This window comes from Stegostoma tigrinum, chromosome 17 (genome assembly GCF_030684315.1).
Source record: "Stegostoma tigrinum isolate sSteTig4 chromosome 17, sSteTig4.hap1, whole genome shotgun sequence".
Classification (NCBI taxonomy): Eukaryota; Metazoa; Chordata; class Chondrichthyes; order Orectolobiformes; family Stegostomatidae; genus Stegostoma; species Stegostoma tigrinum.
The window spans coordinates 4,669,178-4,689,647 of record NC_081370.1 but is presented as its reverse complement, the minus strand read 5'-3'; the positions used below and the strand labels follow the sequence as shown (position 1 = coordinate 4,689,647).

The 20,470-nt window shown below is 45.1% G+C and overlaps 1 protein-coding gene across 1 annotated transcript in view; it reads right to left on the bottom strand.

Moving 5' to 3' along the window:
- The window catches only part of LOC125459170 (uncharacterized), an 83,022-nt gene that overhangs the window by 9,506 nt on the left and 53,046 nt on the right, over window positions 1–20,470 (bottom strand). The window contains exons 9-10 of the mRNA XM_048545206.2: window positions 9,275–9,410; window positions 5,952–6,076 (exon numbers count right to left, since the gene is read on the bottom strand). Coding sequence (XP_048401163.2) covers window positions 5,952–6,076; window positions 9,275–9,410 — 261 coding nt within the window. The remainder of the gene's footprint in view (window positions 1–5,951; window positions 6,077–9,274; window positions 9,411–20,470) is intronic.

The following is a 20,470-nucleotide window of genomic DNA, read 5'->3' as shown; positions in this document are numbered from 1 at the left end:
GAGCCCTGCGGGACACCACTCAGCACTGACCTCCAGGCAGAATACTTACCATCTACACCCACTCTCTGCCTCCTATCAGCCAAGGAATTCTGAATCCAGACAGCCAAATCACCCTGTATCCCATACCTCCTGACTTTACGAATGAGCCTGCCGAGGGGAACCTTATCAAATGCCTTGCTGAAGTCCATGTACACCACATCCACTGCTCAACCCTCATCAACCTGTCTCGTGATTTCCTCAAAGAACTCAATAAGATTTGTAAGGCATGACTTGCCCCTCACAAAGCCATGCTGACTCCCTTTAATTACGCTATGCTTTTCCAAATAGTCATAAATCCTATCCCTCAGAATTCTTTCCAAAACCTTGCTGACCACGGACATAAGACTGACTGGTCTGTAATTTCCAGGGATTTCCCTATTCCCTTTCTTGAAAAGAGGAACAACATTTGCCTCCCTCCAATCTTCCGGTACGACTCCCGTGGAGAATGAGGAAGCAAAGATCTTCGCCAGCGGCTTAGCAACCTCCTTTCTCGCTTCCCGGAGCAACCTAGGATAAATCTGGTCTGGCGCTGGGGACTTATCAATCTTAATGTTTGCCAAAATTTCCAGTACATCGACTCAGTCTCGATCTGTTCAAGCCTGTTTTCCTGCTCCTCAAAGTTCTCATTCACAACAAGGTCCATTTCCTTAGTGAAAACTGAAGCAAAAAACTCATTTAGGGCTTCCCCTATCTGCTCAGACTCCACGCACAAGTTCCCTACGCTATCCCTGATCGGCCCTACCTTCTCCCTGATCATTCTCTTCTTCCTCACGTATGAGTAAAATGCCTTCGGGTTCTCCCTAATCCTTCCTGCCAAGCCTTTCTAGTGCCCCCTCCTGGACCTCCTCAGTCCACTTTTGAGCTCCTTCCGAGCAATCCTCTAGAGCTGTGCTAGACCCTTGCTTCCTCCACCTTACGTAAGCTGCTTTTTTCTTTTTGACGAGAAGCACCTCTGTTCCCGTCATCCAAGGCTCCTTAATCTTACTCCTTCTTACCTGTCTCAGAGGAACAAATTTATACATCATTTGCAACAACTGCTCCTTAAACAGTCTCCACATTTCTGTGGTATTCTTTCTATGGAACAATTGCTCCCAATCTGTACTTCCCAACTCCTGTCTGATAGCGTCATAGTTTCCTTTACCCCAGTTAAATATCTTCCCCTGGTAACTGTTCCTTTCCCTTTCCATGGCTATGGTAAATGTGAGGCTGTTGTGGTCACTGTCGCCAAAGTGTTCTCCCACCTTGAGATCTTATACCTGTCCTGGCTCATTGCCGAGCACCAAATCCAAAATGGCCTCCCCCCTCATCGGCCTGTCCAGATACTGAGTAAGGAAGCCCTCCTGAACACACCTGACAAAAATGGCTCCATCTGCACTAAGGAGGTTCCAATCAATATTGGGAAAGTTGAAGTCACCCATAACAACAACCCTGCTACGTTTGCACTTTTCAACAATCTGCCGGCCTATGAGTTCTTCGATCTCCCTACTGCTATTTGGGGGTCTGTAGATATCCCAACGAGGTGACTGCTCCCTTGCTGTTCCTAACTTCCACCCATACTGACTCAGTCGATAAACTTTCCTTAGCAACCTCAGCAGACAAGTCCTCATCAAAAGTTCTTTCAGCCACCGTTATACTGTCCTTGACCAACAAAGCCACACCTCCCCCTCTTTCACCACCTTCCCTGACCTTAATGAAAGATCTAAACCCTGGAACCTGCAACATCCATTCCTGACCCTACTCTATCCATGTCTCCGAAATGGTCACGACATCGAAGTCCCAGGTACCTATCCAAGCTGCCAGCTCACCTACCTTATTCCGATACTGCTGGCATTAAAGTCGACACACTTCAATCCAGCTTGCTGTCTGCCAGTACTCTCCTGTGACAGTGAGGTCCTGTCCATGTCCTCCCTACGCTCATCCTCCTGCGTACTAGGACTGCACTTCAGTTTCCCAGCCCCTTCTGAGCTAGTTTAAATCCACCCGTGTAGCACTTGCAAATTTCCCACCCAGGACATTAGTGCCCCTCTGGTTCAAGTGGAGACCGTCCTGTTTGTAGAGGTCCCACCTTCCCCAGAATGGGCCCCAATTGTCCATGTACCTGAAGCCCTCCCTCCTGCACCATCCCTGCAGCCACGTGTTCAGCTGAAATCTCTCCCTGTTCTTTGCCTCGCTATCACGTGGCAGGGTAACAAACCAGGGATGACCACTCTGTTTGTTCTAGCTCTCAGCTTCCACCCTAGCTCCCTGAAATCATGCTTGACATCCCTGTCCCTCTTTCTACCTATGTCGTTGGTGCCTGTGTGGACCATGACTTGGGGCTGGTCACCCTGTCCCTTCAGGACCCCAAAGACACGGCCTGAGACATCACGGGCCCTGGCACCTGGGAGGCAACACACCAACCGTGAGTCTCTTTCATTCCCGGCAAACCTTCTATCAGTCCCTCTAACTATTGAGTCCCCAATGACTATCACTCTCTTCCTATCCCCCCTTCCCTTCTGTGCAAGAGGGATAGACTCTGTGCCAGAGACCTGCACCCTACTGCATGCCCCAGGTAAGTACCCCCCCCCCAACAGTATCCAAAATGGTATACTTGTTTTTCAGGGGAACGACCACAGGGGATCCCTGCACTGACTGCTTTTCCCCTTTCTAACAGTAACCTAGCTTTCTTCATGCTTAGGAGTAACTACTTCCCTGTAACTCTTGTCTATCACTGACTCTGCCTCCCGAATGATCCGAAGTTCATCCAGCTCCCGCTCCAGTTCCCTAACGCGGTTTTGGAGGAGCAAGAGTTGGGTGCACTTCCTGCAGACGTATTTGGATGGGACAGTAATGGCATCCCTCACCTCATACATCATGCAGGAGGAACATTCCTCTATCTGCACTGCCATCCCTGCTTATCCCCTAAACAGAAAGTAACAAAAAAAGAGAAGCTTACCTTGATTTGTCCCTGGTGCATAAGGTTAGAGGAGGTGGATGGGTGGGAGGCCCTACAAGGGTAAGGTCTTGGCTTTACACAACGATCACTTATATAGCTGAGGGATGTAAAAACAAAGTCCCTCCCTTCCCAGAAATCTCTGCTCCCGCTCGCGCTGCTGCTGCAACCAGAAATGGTCCAATATTGTCTCCACAGAATTTTAAATCATTAAAGTAGGTTACTTGATCTACAGAATAGAACTCACCATAGAATTCCCTATAATGTGGATGCAAGCCATTTGGCCCATCGAGTCCGCACCTACCCTCCGAAGAGCATTCCAACCCAGACCTACCTATCTACTCTATCCCTGTAACCCTGCATTCCCCATGGCTAACCCACTTAGCCTGCGCATCCCTGGACACTATGGGACAATTTAGCATGAACAATCCACCCTAACCTGCACCTTTCTCAAGCAGTGATCCACTTGTTCCCACTTCCATTTTGGTTGTGGCTCAGTGAGTAGCTCTTTCTCCTTTTGCGTCAATTGGTTCTTAATTAAAGTTACATTCTGGGATTTGAGTGTGACAGTAAAGGTCTGCACTCCAATGCAGCACGAAGGGGCTACTACCTTGTCAGAGGTACCAGCTTTCAGGAAGAAAACGCTGTGAACTACAACCCTCTTGGGTGAATATAAAAATTTCCATGCCACTAGTACAGAAAAGAGCAGCATAAAGCCAGCGTTAAATTGTCATACAGCAGAGAAACAGACCGTTCAGTTTGACACGTCCATGCCAACCAGGTCTCCCAGTCTAAACTAATCCCACTTGCTTGCATTTGGCCCATATCCCTCTAAACTTTTCCTATTCACGTACCGGTCCAAATGTCTTTAAAATATTGTAACTGTGCCTGCATCTACCACTTCTTCTGACAGTTCATTCCACATGTGAAACACTGTCTGTTTGAAAAAGTTACCCCTCAGATTCCTTTCAAATCTTGCCCCTCTCAACTTAAAATTATTGCCTTTAGTTTTGAACTTCCCTACCACAGGGCAAAGACCTTGGCTATCCACCTTATTCCATGCCCATCATGATTTTGTAAACCTCTAATAAGATGACCCCTTAACCTCGTACCCACCAGTGGAAAAAGGTCCCAGTTTATCCAGGCCCTCCTTATAACTCAAACCCTTCAGTTCCTGTAACATCCTTGTAAATCTTTTCTGCACCCTTTCCAATTTAATAATAACCCTCCTCCAGCAGTCCTTTTCAAATTCCTCTCATAAATGTGAACAGTCGACATCAATTGACACTGACTTTAACTCTTCTGCTTGCTTCAAGTTTCTATTGATGCTTTTTTTCTTTTATTTCCCAGTGAGTCTTTCTTCATACCCAATTGGATTCTTCTAGCTTTTTACTTTGATGTTTTTCTACATACTTTTATTCCTCTGCATTATTATTCCTAGATTTGTTATATGCTTTTTTTAAGATCGCATTTTAATGTTATTGCTTCTATGTATCCTGTGGGTTCCTATATTTATGATACCAAATCAAGGGGGTGAATTTGGTTTGTATACTTTAGGTGGCTTAAGCCGTCAGCAATTAGACAGTATATACCAAGCAGAGGTTGGTACTTGTAACATTAAGTAACACAACTAGAGTGACAACCAAGGGCTCTTGTGGTGCAATGGCAGTATCGCTAATTCTGAACCAGAAACCTAGTTCATGTCACATCTGCTCCATGGGTGTGTCGTAACATCCCTTTATGGTTAAAGTTTTGTTCACCGAGCTGGTTGTTTGGTTCGCAGAGGTTTGTCACCAGACTAGATAACATCATCAGTGCATCCCTGATGAAGCACTGTTGTTCTGCCCTGCTTGTTATTGATGTGGGTCCGGTTTGATGTCTTTATTTCCAGTTCTGCTCCGTAACGGTCGGTATGTGGGGTCTGTTTTCACATGTTTGTTGATGGACTTCTGGGTTGAGTACCAGGCCTCTAGGAAATCCTGTGCATATCTCTGGTTGGCTTGTTCTAGGATGGTTACGTTGTCCCAGTCGAACTGGTGGCCTTCTTTGTTGGGGTGTGCGGTAACGAATGATAGTTTGTCACTTGGTAGCCACAAACTCTGCATCGGAGAGACAGGGAGAAAACTAGCCATCAGGGTACACGAGCACTAACTAGTTACCAAGAGATATGACCAACCATCATTCATTTCCATACACCCAGACAAAGAAGGCTACCAATTTGACTGGGATAATGTAACCATCCTAGAACAAGCCAACCAAAGATGCACATGGGATTTCCTAGAGGCCTGGTACTCAACCCGGAACTCCATTAACATACATGTGATAATAGGCCCCATATGCCAACCAAGCAGAACCAGAAATGAGGCCAACCACCACGTCAGACCAGACCATATAAATAACTAGCGGGACAGAACAACAAAGCTTCCTCGCAGCGGCACTGATGATGTTAGCTGGTGACAAAAGGTCTGCAAACCAACCTACCAGCTCGGCAAACTAACTGACATCCTCATCCCTTGAAAGCTTTATTGAAGGACCAGAGTCACAGATGCTACGCACTCAATGAAAGATGCCCTTAAAAAAGTAAAGGGGTAAATACAGTTGGCACAGACATGGTGGGCTGAAGGGTCTGCTCTGAACTGTTCCATGTTCAATGAATAATATAATTAATGCGATTATCATGAACTGGAGCATGTACAATGAATCAAAGATGAGGACATGTTTTAAGCTTCATCCAGACCAGCTATTCTGAGAAAATGTGATGCTAAACCCGCTTCGGCACCCCTTCCCTCACACTACTGTTCATCAGGTCAATCTGCCTCATGGTTAGCTATTAAACCACAGAGACCAGAAGAATCAAAGTTTGACCAGTCTGAGCCACGCCAGTGTTTGGAATTTGACTTTCATCCCTGGGTGTAACCGAATCTGTAAGGAAGGAAACTGACTGCTGCAAGGGGCAGCGGTTCTGGGCCAAGGGACGTACCTTTCGGTTGACTGCTGATAGAACAGATGCTTCTGCAGTCGCATTATTTCGTCTCTGAGAAGGCGGATTTCAGATTCCATGGTGCAGCATCGGAAGTGTTCCTGGTGCAGCTGGTGTCGCAGGTCCTACAGGTGAAAGTTACAAAAATCTGTTATCCGACTTTTATTGATGTAAATAATGGAGTTGATTCACCGTTTCAGTGGTGGGTTGTTGGAGTAGATCAACTATCTATTGTAAAACAAGTCCAGATTCAATGGATTAAATATTGGCCGTGTTTCTATACAGGGAACTTGATACAAGTCAAGTTGTTTTGAGACACAGTGACCTACTCTGAATATCTTTATGCTTTCTTTAAATACATGAATGAAGGGCAACCTAGTTGCTGGTTTTTAAAAAAAATGGCTTTTGCAAATAAATGAGCTTGTGAAAGTTTCTTTTTTCTCTTTCCTAGCTATGTTCTCTTTTTCTTGCATTCATCAGAGTGGGACAGGATTGAATTAAACACAGAAAATGGTGGTGAAACTCAGCAGGTCTGTCAGTATCTGAGAGAAGCAGAGTCAACATTTCAGGTTGGTTACACTCTTTCAAGTCAAACGGCATAGAATGAACCTGCTGGTCATGCTGGTAAGTTAGTGAAAGCAAGAACTGCCCATACTCTTGGATTTGAATCCCTCAGTTCATAGAGTCATGGGATCCTACAGCACAGACACAGGTCCTTTGGCCCAAACTGGTCCATGCTGATCAAAATGTCCATCCACACTAACCCCATTTCCTTACACTTGGCTCACATCCTTCTAAACCTTTCCTATCCATGTATTCATTAAATAACTTTTAAATGCTGTTAATGTACCCACCTCCACAACTTCTGCTGGCAGCTCATTCCATATGTGTACTACCCTCTGTGTAAAAAAAGTTGCCCCTCAGGTTTCCATTTATTCTTTCCCCTCTGACCTTGAAATGACACCTTCTAGTCCTTGATTCCCCAACCCTGGTAAAAATAATTGAGTACATTCACCATATCCATGCCCCTCATTATCTTATACACTTGTATAAGATTCCCCTTCGTGTCCTGCGCTCCAAAGAAAAAGATCCTAGCTTGCCCAGCATCTCCCTATAACTCAGTCCCTAGAGTCCTGACAACATCCTTGTAAATTTCTTCTGCACTCTTTCCAGTTTAATTACATCCTTCTTATAGCAAGGTGACCAAAACTGGACACAGCGCTCCAAGTGCAACATCACCAATGTCCTGTACAACTGCAACATAACTTCCCACCTTCTATATTTAATGCCCTGACTGACGAAGGTCAGTTTACCAAAAGCCTTCTTCACTGCCCTGTCTATCTGTGACTCCACTTTCAGAGAACGTTGCACCTGAACTCCTCTGCTCCACTACGCTCCTTAAGGCCCTATTGTTCATCATGAAAGGTTTTTGCAAAGATTTGTAGCTCGGATTATGGCTGAGACTGTTGACCTGCTCGCCGAGCTGGGCTGGTTTAACCGCTCTGCTGTCTCCTTGGAGGACAATCACCCTTTTGTCGAAGAGTGTGACCAAGAGATTAAATTGTCTGTTTGTTCCACTGTCCCCACTAGAAATGCACAACAAAAACAACAACAGTATAAACTACCACAAGTAGATGAAATACATCCTAATAGTGAGAAAGACTAGAGCGGCGCACAGAAAGGCACTGACATTCCAAAGTCCCAGTTGCTGTCCAGCTATCCCTCAAAACTCCATACAGATGACCAGAGCCTCGGCAAAGTTCCAGGAATCTCAACTTATGTCAGATGACCAGAGCCTCGGCAAAGTTCCAGGAATCTCAACTTATGTCAGATGACCTGTCATTATTGTAGATTAAGTACAGAGAACAACCTCACAAAGTGTATATGCCCCAAGACTCAAAAGGCCATTTTCTCAAGAAGAACTTTAACCAGAAGTGAATACTGAACCTGCTGAGGTTCTTATTCTTCAAAACTTCCAGCTTATGTCCACAACTGAGCCCCATCAGCATGCTATGGAAGCACCCACGGGTTATTTCCGCAAAAGAAACAGAGAATGTCTTGATGCAGATTAAAATGGAACATCGAAAAGAGCTTGAACAGGTCAAAGTTGAACAAAAATTGGAGCGGTCTAACTACATCAAAGAGACTGTTGTCCTAAAGTTTCAGCTATTAGCGGTCACATAAAACATTTATGCCTCAGGAACTGAAGCAGGAATGCTAACAGATTTCCGAAAAAACACAAGGAGTTGTGTTGATGAGAATAAAGGATTCTTTTTCACAGAAATGTTCAGAGCTCCAACATCACAAATAAAGGTTAACTGAGGAAAACTCTCTGCTACAATTAATGAGCAATGATCTTGAATTTCAAAAAGAAGCAAACACAAAACTTGTTTAAGTGTGCAGGATGACATGATGCAGAAGCAAGCTCTTATGAAAGATGGTGATCACCTGCAGAATGAGGATGACCTCCTGGAAAAAGGCTCAGAAATACTCAGAGAAGTAATTCAATTTGCTACCCAACTCGCAAATCACTGTGCTGTGCAGACTATCTTATAGATCTTGGCCCAGAAATCTACCTTCTTACTGCTGATTATAGACTTCTATCTTCAGATGGAGTTCTAGAAATGTTCTTGCCTTCAGAGAAGTTGCTATCCCACTACATCCCTTTGTTCCTCTTTCCACGATGTGTATTTCTGGCTGTGCCAGTAGTTATTGCCTGTCCCTAGTTGCTTTTGAGAAGATGGTGCGGAGCTGCTTTCTTGAACCGCTGCAGTCCATGTGCTGCAGCTGGATCCCACAATGCCCTTAGGGAGGGAATGCCAGGATTTTGACCCAGTGGTGGTGAAGGGACAGTGATACAGTTCCAAGTCAGGCTGGTGAGTGGTTTGGAATGTGCAGGTGATGGCATTCCAAAGTATCTGCTGCTCTTGTCCTTTTAGATGGTAGTGTTGTGGGCTTGGTCAATGAACTATAAAGATCTTTGGTGATTTTCTGCAATGTGTCATCAGTAGAATTGGTGGATCCACTATAACATGAACATTAATCCCTTCAGAACCTTAACAACACTGTAAAATAACATTGAGGGAGATGTGGATTCAAGGGTTAATTATACCCTCACTATAAAAATATCTTCCAAGCTCAGGCTGTTTCATAATGATGTCAGTTCATATGAAACTCGAGCTTGACTCTGTAAAGTCCTCTGTTTCCATTCCTTGTAAATAGTTTGTGTTCAACAAAACTTGTTAATGCCCCAATGGGTATGGACCTCATCTCACTACAAAATGTCACACTCCAGCTTCTATTTGTCTAAGTTTAATAGTCACCTCAACTTTCTGTCTCCAGCTCTTCACTTCTTTGTATGTACTGTCTTCCATGCGATGAATTTCTTCTGCTATAGATGATGTTGACTTTTTCAAAACCTGCTGCACAGTCTCTGCACTGAAGCAGCATTCCATAACACTGCCACAGAAATTAAAAAAAAGACAGATGTCAGCAAAACCAGCTAGGTCTCTACTTCAATAGCACAGAAACAAATATACCACCTTACTGTCACTTCCCTTTAGTCCACTTTTCACTGATCCTTATATTTATGTTGACATCTACGTTAAATTGCAAAATGAGGGAATGTTTCCTTCTGTCAATGTTGGGCGCACAATCCTGCAACTTTGCTTATACATGTAGCAGGTGGGATAAAGGTGGCTTAACAAAGGTGCAACTACAGTTCAGAAGGTCAATTAAAAGCAGATTTCACCTTTTTTTAAAATAAAGAATTCTTTCTGTTGAATGATCTCAGAATAACCTGAACGTTTTTATTCAAGTGCTGAAGGAAGTTCACAAACTGGAAATATTTTCTCTCCACTAAGGTTGCCTGAGCATTTCCAGTAGATTTTGTTCTTATTTCCGATTTCCAATGTCTGCAGCATTTTAACTTTTGCAACAATATTAAATATTCATCAGTCATTTGCCTTCAGAGCTGTTTGATGCTTTTATTCAATCATGGAAGAGATTGTCATTTATTGTCAATCTTCAAGTATCCTGAGAAGGTGCTTATAATAGTTTAGTGGCAAGTTAGCTCATTTTTGAAAGCAGTTAAAAGTCACTTGCATTGGGCTGAGTTTCACATTTACTTTGGTTGAATGAGCATTACATCACATTTTCAGAGGAATTCTATGAGGCCCAGTGAGATTACTTGCCACATCTTAGCAAACACATTCATGCATTCAGAGAACACATCACCACTCAGCAGATACCTGAGGAAAGGCTGACAACCCTTGCATCGTCTCATCTTTGACCTGTTAACCTGGACAAGTGTTAGCAGCCTTGTGTTGCCCCTCACTAGCAGCATATGGCACAGCAACTACAAAGACACACTGCTCATGGCACATAGCCAGCATGCTCATACTCCCTCACACATAATACCCAATTCTCTGACCCTTGTCATGGTTTAACCACTAGGGCACACAGTTCGTCTACAAATGATGGAAAGATTGTATCATTTCTTTTTTCATTTTTCTGTATTTTTTCATTGTGGCCTGAAATTGGAACTGTTTTAAAAACCAAGGATTGTCGAGAGATTTCTGAAAGCAAGCAACCTGTCACTCATTGTATGTACTGTTTACACAACTGGTTGTTCCAACAGTAACGGAAACCTAGTTTACAGATAAGTTAGAGTCATGGGCTGTGTACAAATGGAGATTGGGCTGACAATAAGTAACTGATTGGTCTGTGGACCAGTAATCAATTAATGATGATAAAAGATTTCTGCCTGCTGACAACTATGTAATTGGTTCTCAGGTTGCTGAGCAGCTGGGAGGTATGAATGTTTTGGCTGAAACCATTGGACATCAGAGGAGAAGGAACTCCATTTGCTCTGAAGTAAAAAAAATCCAAAGCCTGAAGAAAGCCAGTTTTTTTTATTTAATCCAGTCAGTTGCTACAATGCTGGTATGAAGACCAATGATCAGTCTACAATCCATGATAGTCTTCTGCACTCAGCTCTCTGCTACTGGAAGTAGATGCCAATCAAATCATAGAAACATACAAAGAATAACTTGTAGTACCTGATGAAGCTGAACTCTGTCACACACAAAGAGCGTTTCCTCGTCATCACTATATTGCTTCTGCTCCCCCAGTTCCTCAGAATCTAACACATCACCTGGTTCCCTATTCCATTTGTACACAGCACAGCATGCTAAGATGATGTGGCACACACAGTCTGGGCTGTACTGGAGGGCGCCCACAGACTGGTCCTAACAATGGAACCACAACTTCATCTGTTCAACCATTGGTTAAATTATGGACATCATTGTATCTGTGTTCTGCATCAATCCACAGCCCCTTTTTAAGCCTTGTGATAAACTTAAAGGTCTAGTGCAAATGTTAGCAAACGGGTGAATGGGTGAATAAGTGAGTTGACAGAATGCTACATTAGGTAAGATGCGAGGTGGGTAGTTTAACAGATGTGTAGGTTTGTAGAGTTGCTGGTTTGGCATGGATGAGAGTCACCAGAGTGAGAGGCTAGGGTGGGTTAAGATTCAGTGTGAAAGTGTATGGTTGTCCATGGTCAGAGTGTTGTTGTTGGGGCTTGGGTTGGAAATTCAGCAGTGAGGGGAGGGGGTACAGAGTCTTTTGGGAATGAGGCCATTTTGAGCTTAGCGTGGAATATCGGGAAGTAGGGCATGTGTGTAATCAGATATCTATGGAGGAAAGTACTGGAGTCAGTTGGATATCCATGAGGCCAGTGATAGTGATGTTGGCTACCCAGAGATAAGAAGATATGAGTTAATTACAATATTGCTACAAGTCTAATACATTGTATATCCTTATTATTCTACCTTCGGGAGAGTGCTTTTGTATTTTTAAACAATATTCCTCCAGCTTGAATACAGCATATATTAACATCACCTAGTGTTCCCCAACTCAAACTTGAATTCAGATTATGCATTATTTATGCAAATAGGTAAGGAGTAAATAATAGCAATTCTCTGGATTTCTCCTTCATGTTGATGCTTACTTTGCACTCTGCGGTTTGGTCAGTAAGTAGCTACTTTTCTGATTCAGGTCATTGGCTCTGTGTAACTCAACCAGGATAGCTTCCAATAATGAGTGTATGCCTGCAAGATCACTTGTGTCTGCTGCAATTTTTGACACTGTTTCAGATGACTCATTCATGCTAAAAAAAAGTCAGTTACAAGACACTCAGTTAGCCACATATCTTTCCAATGCACAGAAAAGATTTTTAAAATGTTCTTCTGCACTGCCTACAAATATGCATACTTCTGATGTTTTTCTGCCTGCCTCGTTTTATTTTATACTTGAGTGACTGTAAAGATATAATGAGGTTCTATTTTGATGTTACTTTATGGAAGTAAAATGTAACTTCTGCAGAGGCCCCAAAGAGGAAATAATGATGACTGGCTGCACATGGAGAACCAGGGGACCTAATGTTAAAATTCAAATTAGACCATTTAGAGATGATGTTGGAGGATACCAACCAAGTGCATAGTGGTGGAAATCTGGAACTCTACTATGAAATTATTGTTAGGAACCAGACCAGACCCCCTCAAAATATTTTAAGAAGAAAGCCTAGACCCTGACCTTTTCTTATTTTAAAGGAAAATATGAAGGGCCAAGTTTCAGATGCAATGTGACTGGTCAAAGCACTTGTTATTAAGCAAAATTTCTTTAAACACTGTGGCTAAAAGACAACCGAGGAATGAGGAATTTAGAATAGCTTAATTCTATTGGAAAACGTAACTAAATAATAGGTACGGTAACCAATGCTAGTTCACTGTTCCAATACACTAACATCCGATAAACACACCACTTGGCAAAAAGGCAAATTCAGATAAAGAGATCTTGTCTCACATACAATCTAGCAGCCTTGGAAGAGAACCCTCAGCTTTTAGCTGTAATCGAGAGAGGGAAAGATAGCTTCCGCTTCTTCAAGCCCACAACAGCAACTACTGAATTTCAAAGCCAGAAAACTAAAAACTAGAAATCTTGTTCTGTGAGAGCTAGCCACATCCAGCCAAGCTGCTTCTATTGTTCCAACTTTTCAGAAAACCCCGGAGCCTCGCAAGCTGTTTATTGTAGTGATTTTGGTAGATTTCTTGACACCTCTGTTTTACAACTTCTTTCGAAAAAAGAACAGGACAAAATAATATCTTAAAGCCACAGCATTGTTGCATTGTGGAAGGGACATTATGAGGCAGCAAAAAGATACAAGTAGATCTGGCAATTAGTGTATAATGTGAGACTTGTAGAGGTGATGGCCTAGAGGTATTATTGCTGGACTGTTAATCCAGTGATCCAGATAACATTGTGAGGACCTGGGTTTGAATCCCATCACAGCAGATGGTGGAATTTGAATTTGATAAAAATATCTCGAATTAAGATGCCCATGATAATCATGCCCATGAATCCATTGCCAATTGTCTGTAAAATCCATCTGGTTCACTAATGTCCTTTAAGGAAGGAAACTGTTATCCTTACCTGGTCTGGCCTACATGTGCCTCCAGACCCACAGCAATATGGTTGACTTTTAACTGGTCCCTGAGCAATTAGGGATGGGCAATAAATGCTGCCTAGCCAGTGATAGCCTCATCCAGTTAATGATTTTTTTAAAAAATTAGAACATGTGAAATTGCCCATTTTGGCAGGAAGAGGAAAAAAGAAACATATTATCGAGATGGTGAAAGATTGCAGAGTTCTGAGGTTCAGAGAGATCCGGATGTCTTAGGAAAGCCAGTACAAATTTTATTGTTTGTGCTGATTTAAATTGAATATGATAGGAAGGAGGTTATGTTTCAATTATACAGGGCAGTGGTCAAGATCACATCTGGATTATTATAGTCACTTTATTTAAGTTGGGATATAAATGTGTTGGAAGCAGTTCAGAGAAGGTTTCCTAGACCATACCTGAAATGGGCGTGTTGTCTTATGAGGAAAGGTTTGACAGGCTAGTCTTGTTTCCTCTGGAGTGAAAATGGGAAAATGTGACTTGATCGAAACAAGAAGATCCATAAAGGGTCTTGACAGTATCCTGTTGGATAGGATATTTCCTGTTATGACAGAACCTATCACTAAAAGTAAGAGGTCACCTATTACGACAGCGAATGAGATACTTTTCCTCTCAGAGTGTCGTGTTCTTTGGAAGTTACTTCCTCAAAAGGAGGCCTATTTGAATATTTTCAAGCTGGATAAGTTCTTGCTTTTTTGAATTTAACCTATTTTTCTAATCAACCTGTTCAGAAATATTATTACACACCTCTGCAACTAGTGTAAGTTGAACCCAGGCCTCTTCATTCAGGGGTAGGGACACTACTGCTGTACAAAAAGAGGGCCTCCGTAAATTCTTGTTTTTTTTATTTAACCTATTTTTCTAATGAACTTGTTCAGGAATATTATCCAAATCCGGGGAAAGTGGGACTAGAACCCAGGTCTCTCTGCTCGGGGATAGCTTCCACTGTGCCATGAAGACTCCCATAAATTCTTGATAAGCAAGGTGTGGAATGGTTATTAGGTGATGTTGGAAATGTGAGTAACCAGCAATGACCTTGTTGAATGAGGAAGTAGACTCAAGCCTATAGCCACGTATCTCCAGTTATTCTTACTAACAGTCTGATTTACTAATGTAATTTGTATCTGTTTACTATCACAAACTAAATTCTATCTTGTTTAAGACAGGAGCTTCTCCTCATTAAGACTCGCTGGTGTCTTTTTTAACAAATGTAAACCAAATAGTTTGAGTTTCAGTCGTGAAAGGAGACGGTGGCAGAAAAGCCCCTCACCACAAGTTGTCACTGCAGCTCATACAACAGAACTCTTTATTCTTTTGGTTTCTTCACACCTGAATTTCCACTTTGTCACAACCTTAAGTCTTTCTTATCCACTCCATTAAACCCATCACTGCTCAGCCCTAAATTCAGTCTGCGTCAAAGTTGTAGCTGTATCTCGACAGTCAAGTAGGACAAATTCCTTGAATGGAACATTTGGAAATTATGGAATGATTGATACATGTGTCCAGTAAATGAAAAAAGCTGATCAATATACACTACACAATTTAAATATCCGCAACATTGTCTTTTCTAGTTTGTTATTAGATAGAGCTGATAGCAAAAGCTACATTCTGAAAACTTCCTCTCTTTGAGGATTACTTAGAGTCTGTACATTTACAAACTAATCAGGACGTTTGTGGTGATGTTATCTTTTGAGATCCTTTTACTTTTCCCAGCATCATAACATTAACAGAATGATTGAACTCCGAACAGGAAAGGAGAGGTCGCCCTGTTGGGAGATTTCTATAGGCCTCCGAAAAGTTCCAGAGATGCAGAGGAAAGGATAGCAAAAGATGATTCTGGATAGGATCGAAAGTAACAACGTAGTTGTTATGGAGGCTTTAACTTTCCAAATATTGATTGGAAACACTATAGGTCGTATAGTTTAGATGGGTCAATTTTTGTCCAATGTGTGCAGGAGGGTTTCCTGACGCAGTATGTAGCTAGGCCAACAAGAGGCAAGGCCACATTGGATTTAGTACTGGGTAATGAACCAGGCCAGGTGTTAGATTTGGAGGTAGGTGAGCACTTTGGTGATAGTGACCACAGTTCGGTTATGTTTACTTTAGTGATGGAAAGGGATAGGCATATACTGCACGGTAAGAGTTATAGCTGGGGGAAAGGCAATTATGAGGTGATTAGGCAAGATTTTGGATGCTTAGGATGGGGAAGAAAACTGCAGGGGCTAGGCACAAATGAAATGTGGAGTTTGTTCAAGGAACAGCTACTGCGTGTCCTTGATAAGTATGTACCTGTCAGACAGGGAGGAAGTGGTGAAGCGAGGGAACCGTGGTTTACTAAAGAAGTTGAATCTCTTGTCAAGAGGAAGAGGGAGACTTATGTAAAGATGAGGCGTGAAGGTTCAGTCAGGGCGCTTGAGAGTTACAAGTTAGCCAGGAAGGACCTAAAGTGAGAGCTAAGAAGAGCCAGGAGGGGCATGAGAAGTCTTTGGCAGGTAGGATCAAGGAAAAGCCCAAAGCTTTCTATAGGCACGTCAGGAATAAAAGAATGACTAGAGTAAGATTAGGGCCAGTCAAGGACAGTAGTGGGAAGTTGTGTGTGGAGTCCAAAGAGATAAGAGAGGCACTAAATGAATATTTTTAATCAGTATTCACACAGAAAAAAGACAATGTTACTGAGGACAATACTGAGATACAGGCTATTAGACAAGACAGGATTGAGGTTCATAAGGAGGAGGTGTTAGCAATTCTGCAAAATGTGAAAATAGATAAGTCCCCTGGGCTGGATGGGATCTATCCTAGGATTCTCTGCGAAGCTAGGGAGGAGATTGCAGAGCCTTTGGCTTTGATCTTTATGTCATCACTGTCTACAAGAATAGTGCCAGAAGACTGGAGGATAGCAAATGATGTCCCCTTGTTCAAGAAAGGGAGTAGAGACAACCCTGGTAACTATAGATAGGTGAGCCTTATTTCGGCTGTGGGTAAAGTGTTGGAAAGGATTATAAGAGATAGGATTTATAATGATCTCGAAAGGAATAATTTGATTAGGGATAGACAACATGGTTTTGTGAAGACAAACTGTGGGGGTGGATGAACACAGCAGGCCAAGCAGCATCATAGGAGCACAAAAGCTGACGTTTCGGGCCAACACCCTTCATCAGAAATGGGGGAAAAGGAGAGGATTCTGAAACAAATAGGGAGAGGGGGGAGGCGGACAGAAGATGGATAGAGGAGAAGATAGGTGAAGAGGAGAGTATGAGTGGGGAGATGGGGAGGGGATAGGGCAGTCTGGGGAGGACGGACAGGTGAAGGGGGCGGGATGAGGTTAGTAGGTAGGAAATGGAGGTGCGGCTTGAGGTGGGAGGAGACGACAGGTGAGACAAAGAACAGGTTAGGGAGGTGGGGACGAGCTGGGCTGGTTTTGAGATGTAGTCGGTGGGGGGGGGAGATTTTGAAGCTGGTGACATCCACATTGAAACCACTGGGCTGCAGGGTTCCCAAGCGGAATATGAGTTGCTGTTCCTGCAACCTTCGGGTGGCATCATTTTGGAACTGCAGGAGGCCCAGGATGGACATGTTGTCTAAGGAATGGGAAGGGGAGTTGAAATGGTTCGCGACTGGGAGGTGCAGTTGTTTACTGCAAACTGAATGTAGGTGTTCTGCAAAGCGGTCCCCAAGCCTCCACTTGTTTTCCCCAATGTAGAAGAAGCCACACCGGGTACAGCAGATGCTGTATACCACATTGGCGGATGTGCAGGTGAACATCTGCTTGATGTGGAAACTCATTTTGGGGCCTGAGATGGGGGTGAAGGAGGAGGTGTGGGGACGAATGTAGCACTTCCTGCTGTTGCAGGGGAAGGTGCCGGGTGTGGTGGGGTTGGAGGGCAGTGTGGAGCGAACAAGGGAGTCACGGAGAGAGTGGTCTCTCTGGAAAGCAGACAAGGGTGGGGATGGAAAAATGTCTTGGGTGGTGGGGTCAGATTGTAAATGGCGGAAGTGTCGGAGGATGATGCGTTGTATCTGGAGGTTGGTGGGGTGGTATGTGAGGACCAGGGGGATTCTCTTTTGGCGGTTGTCGCAGGGGCGGGGTGGGAGGGATGAGTTACGGGAAATGCCGGAGACACGGTCAAGGGCGTTCCCGACCACTGCAGGGGAGAAGTTGTGGTCCTTGAAGAACGAGGACATCTGGGATGAACGGAAGTGGAATACCTCATCCTGGGAGCAGATGCGGCGGAGGCAAAGTAATTGGGAATAGGGGATGGAATTTTTGCAGGAAGGTGGGTGGGAGGAGGTGTATTCCAGGTAGCTGTTGGAGTCGGTGGGCTTGAAATGGACATCGGTTTATAGGTGGTTGCCTGAGATGGAGACAGAGAAGCCCAGGAAGGTGAGGGATGTGCTGGAGATGGTCCGGATGAATTTGAAGTTGGGGTGGAATGTGTTGGTGAAGTGGATGAACTGTTCGAACTCCTCTTGGGAGCACAAGGCTGCGCCGATACAGTCATCAATGTAACGGAGGAAGAGGTGGGGTTTGGGGCCTGTGTAGGTGCGGAAGAGGGACTGTTCCACGTAACAGGCATAGCTTGGGCCCATGTGGGTACCCATGGCCACCCCCTTTGTCTGTAGGAAGTGGGAGGAATCGAAAGAGATGTTGTTGAGGGTGAGGACGAGTTCGGCTAGGCGGATGAGGGTGTCTGTGGATGGGGGCTGGTCGGGCATGTGGGACAGGAAGAAGCGGAGGGCCTTTAGGCCATCTGCATGGGGAATGCAGGTGTATAGGGACTGGACGTCCATGGTGAAAATGAGGTGATGGGACTGGGGAATTGGAAGGTCTGGAGGAGGTGGAGGGCGTGGGTGGTGTCACAGACGTAGGTAGGGAGTTCCTGGACCAAGGGGGAGAAAATGGAGTCCAGATAGGTGGAGATGAGTTCGGTAGGCGAGGAGCAGACGGAGACAATTGGTCGACCTGGGCAGGCGGGTTTGTGGATTTTGGGAAGGAGATAGAAGCAGGCGGTGCTGGGTTAGGGAACAATGTGTTTGAAGGCTGTGGGTGGGATGTCACCTGAGGTGATGAGGTCGTGGATGATTTGGGAGATGATGGTTTGGTGCTCGGGGGTGGGGTCATGATCAGGGGGGAAGTTGGGTGAGGTGTCAGAGAGTTGGCATCTGGCCTCAGCAATGTAGAGGTCAGTGCGCCATACTACCACTGCACCTCCCTTGTCTGTGGGTTTGATGGTGAGGTTGGGGTTAGAGTGGAGGGAGCGGAGGGCTGCCCGTTCTGCAGGGGAGAGGCTGGAATGGGTGAGAAGGGTGGAGAGGTTGAGGCGGTTGATGTCTCAAAGTCAGTTGGAGATGAAGAGGTCGAGGGATGGTAGGAGGCCTGGGGGTGGTGTCCAGGAGGAGGACTTGTGTTGGAGTCAGGTGAAGGGGTCAGTGGAGGGAGGGTTAGGTTCGTGGTTGAAGAAGTAAGTATGGAGGCGGAGGCAGCGGAAAAACTGCTCGATGTCCAAACGCGACTGGTATTCGTTGATGTGTGGGTGGAGGGGGACAAAGGTGAGCCCCTTGCTGAGGACTGACCATTTGTCTTCTGTCAGGGGGATGTCTGGGGGGATGGTGAAAATTCAGCGGGGCTCAGTGTGACTGTCTCCTCTGGAGTTGCTGGCTGTGGAGGTTGTGGGCGGAGCGATGTTTCACCTTCCAACCCAACCTTAAGTTCACCTGGACCATCTCCAACACATCCCTCACTTTCCTGGACCTTTCTGTCTCCATCTCAGCCAACCACCTACAAGCCGATGTCCATTTCAAGCCCACCGACTCCCACAGCTACCTGGAATACACCTCCTCCCACCCACCTTCCTGCAAAAATTCCAGCCCCTATTCCCAATTCCTCCGCCTCCGCCGCATCTGCTCCCACGATGAGGCATTCCACTCCCGCACATCCCAGATGTCCTCGTTCTTCAAGGACCACAACATCACCCCCGCAGTGGTTGAGAACGCCCTTAACCATGTCTCCTGCATTTCCCGCAACACATCCCTCACAACCCGCCCCCGCAATAACTGCTAAAAGAGTATCCCCCTAGCCCTCACATACCACCCCACCAACCTCCGGATACAACGCATCATCCTCCGACACTTCTGCCATCTACAATCCGAACCCACCACTAAAGACATTTTTCCATCCCCACCCATGTCTACCTTCCAGAGAGACCACTCTCTCTGTGACTCCCTTTCTGTCCCACACTCCCCTCCAACCCCACCACACCCGGCACTTGCCCCTGCAACAGCCGGAAGTGTTACAGCTGCCCCCACACCTCCTCCCTCACCCCCATCCCAGGCCCCAAGATGACTTTCCACATCAAGTAGATGTTCACCTGCACATCCGCCAATGTGGTATACTGCATCCGCTGTACCCATTGTGGCCTCCTCTTCATTGGGGAAACCAAGCGAAGGCTTTGTAGAGCACCTACGCTTGGTTCGCAGTAAACAACTGCACCTCCCAGTCACAAACCATTTCAACTCCCCCTCCCATTCCTTAGATGACATGTCCATCCTGGGCCTCCTGCAGTGCCGCAATGATGCCACCCGAAGGTTGCAGAACAGCAATCGTATTCCGCTTGGGAAGGCTGCAGCCCAATGGTTTCAATGTAGATTTCACCGCTTCAAAATCTCCCCTCCCCCCACTGCATCCCAAAACCAGCACAGCTCGTCCCTGCCTCCCTAACCTGTTCTTCCTCTCATGTATCCCCTCCTCCAACCTCAAGCCGCACCTTCATTTCCTACCTACTAACCTCATCCCGCCCCCTTGACCTGTCCGTCCTCCCCGGACTGACCTATCCCCTCCCCACCTCCCCACCACCCCGACCCTTACTCTCCTCTCCACCTATCTTCTCCTCTATCCGTCTCCCCCTCTCTCCCTATTTGTTTCAGAATCCTCTCCCTACCCCCCTTTTCTGATGAAGGGTCTAGGCCCGAAACATCAGCTTTTGTGTTCCTAAGATGCTGC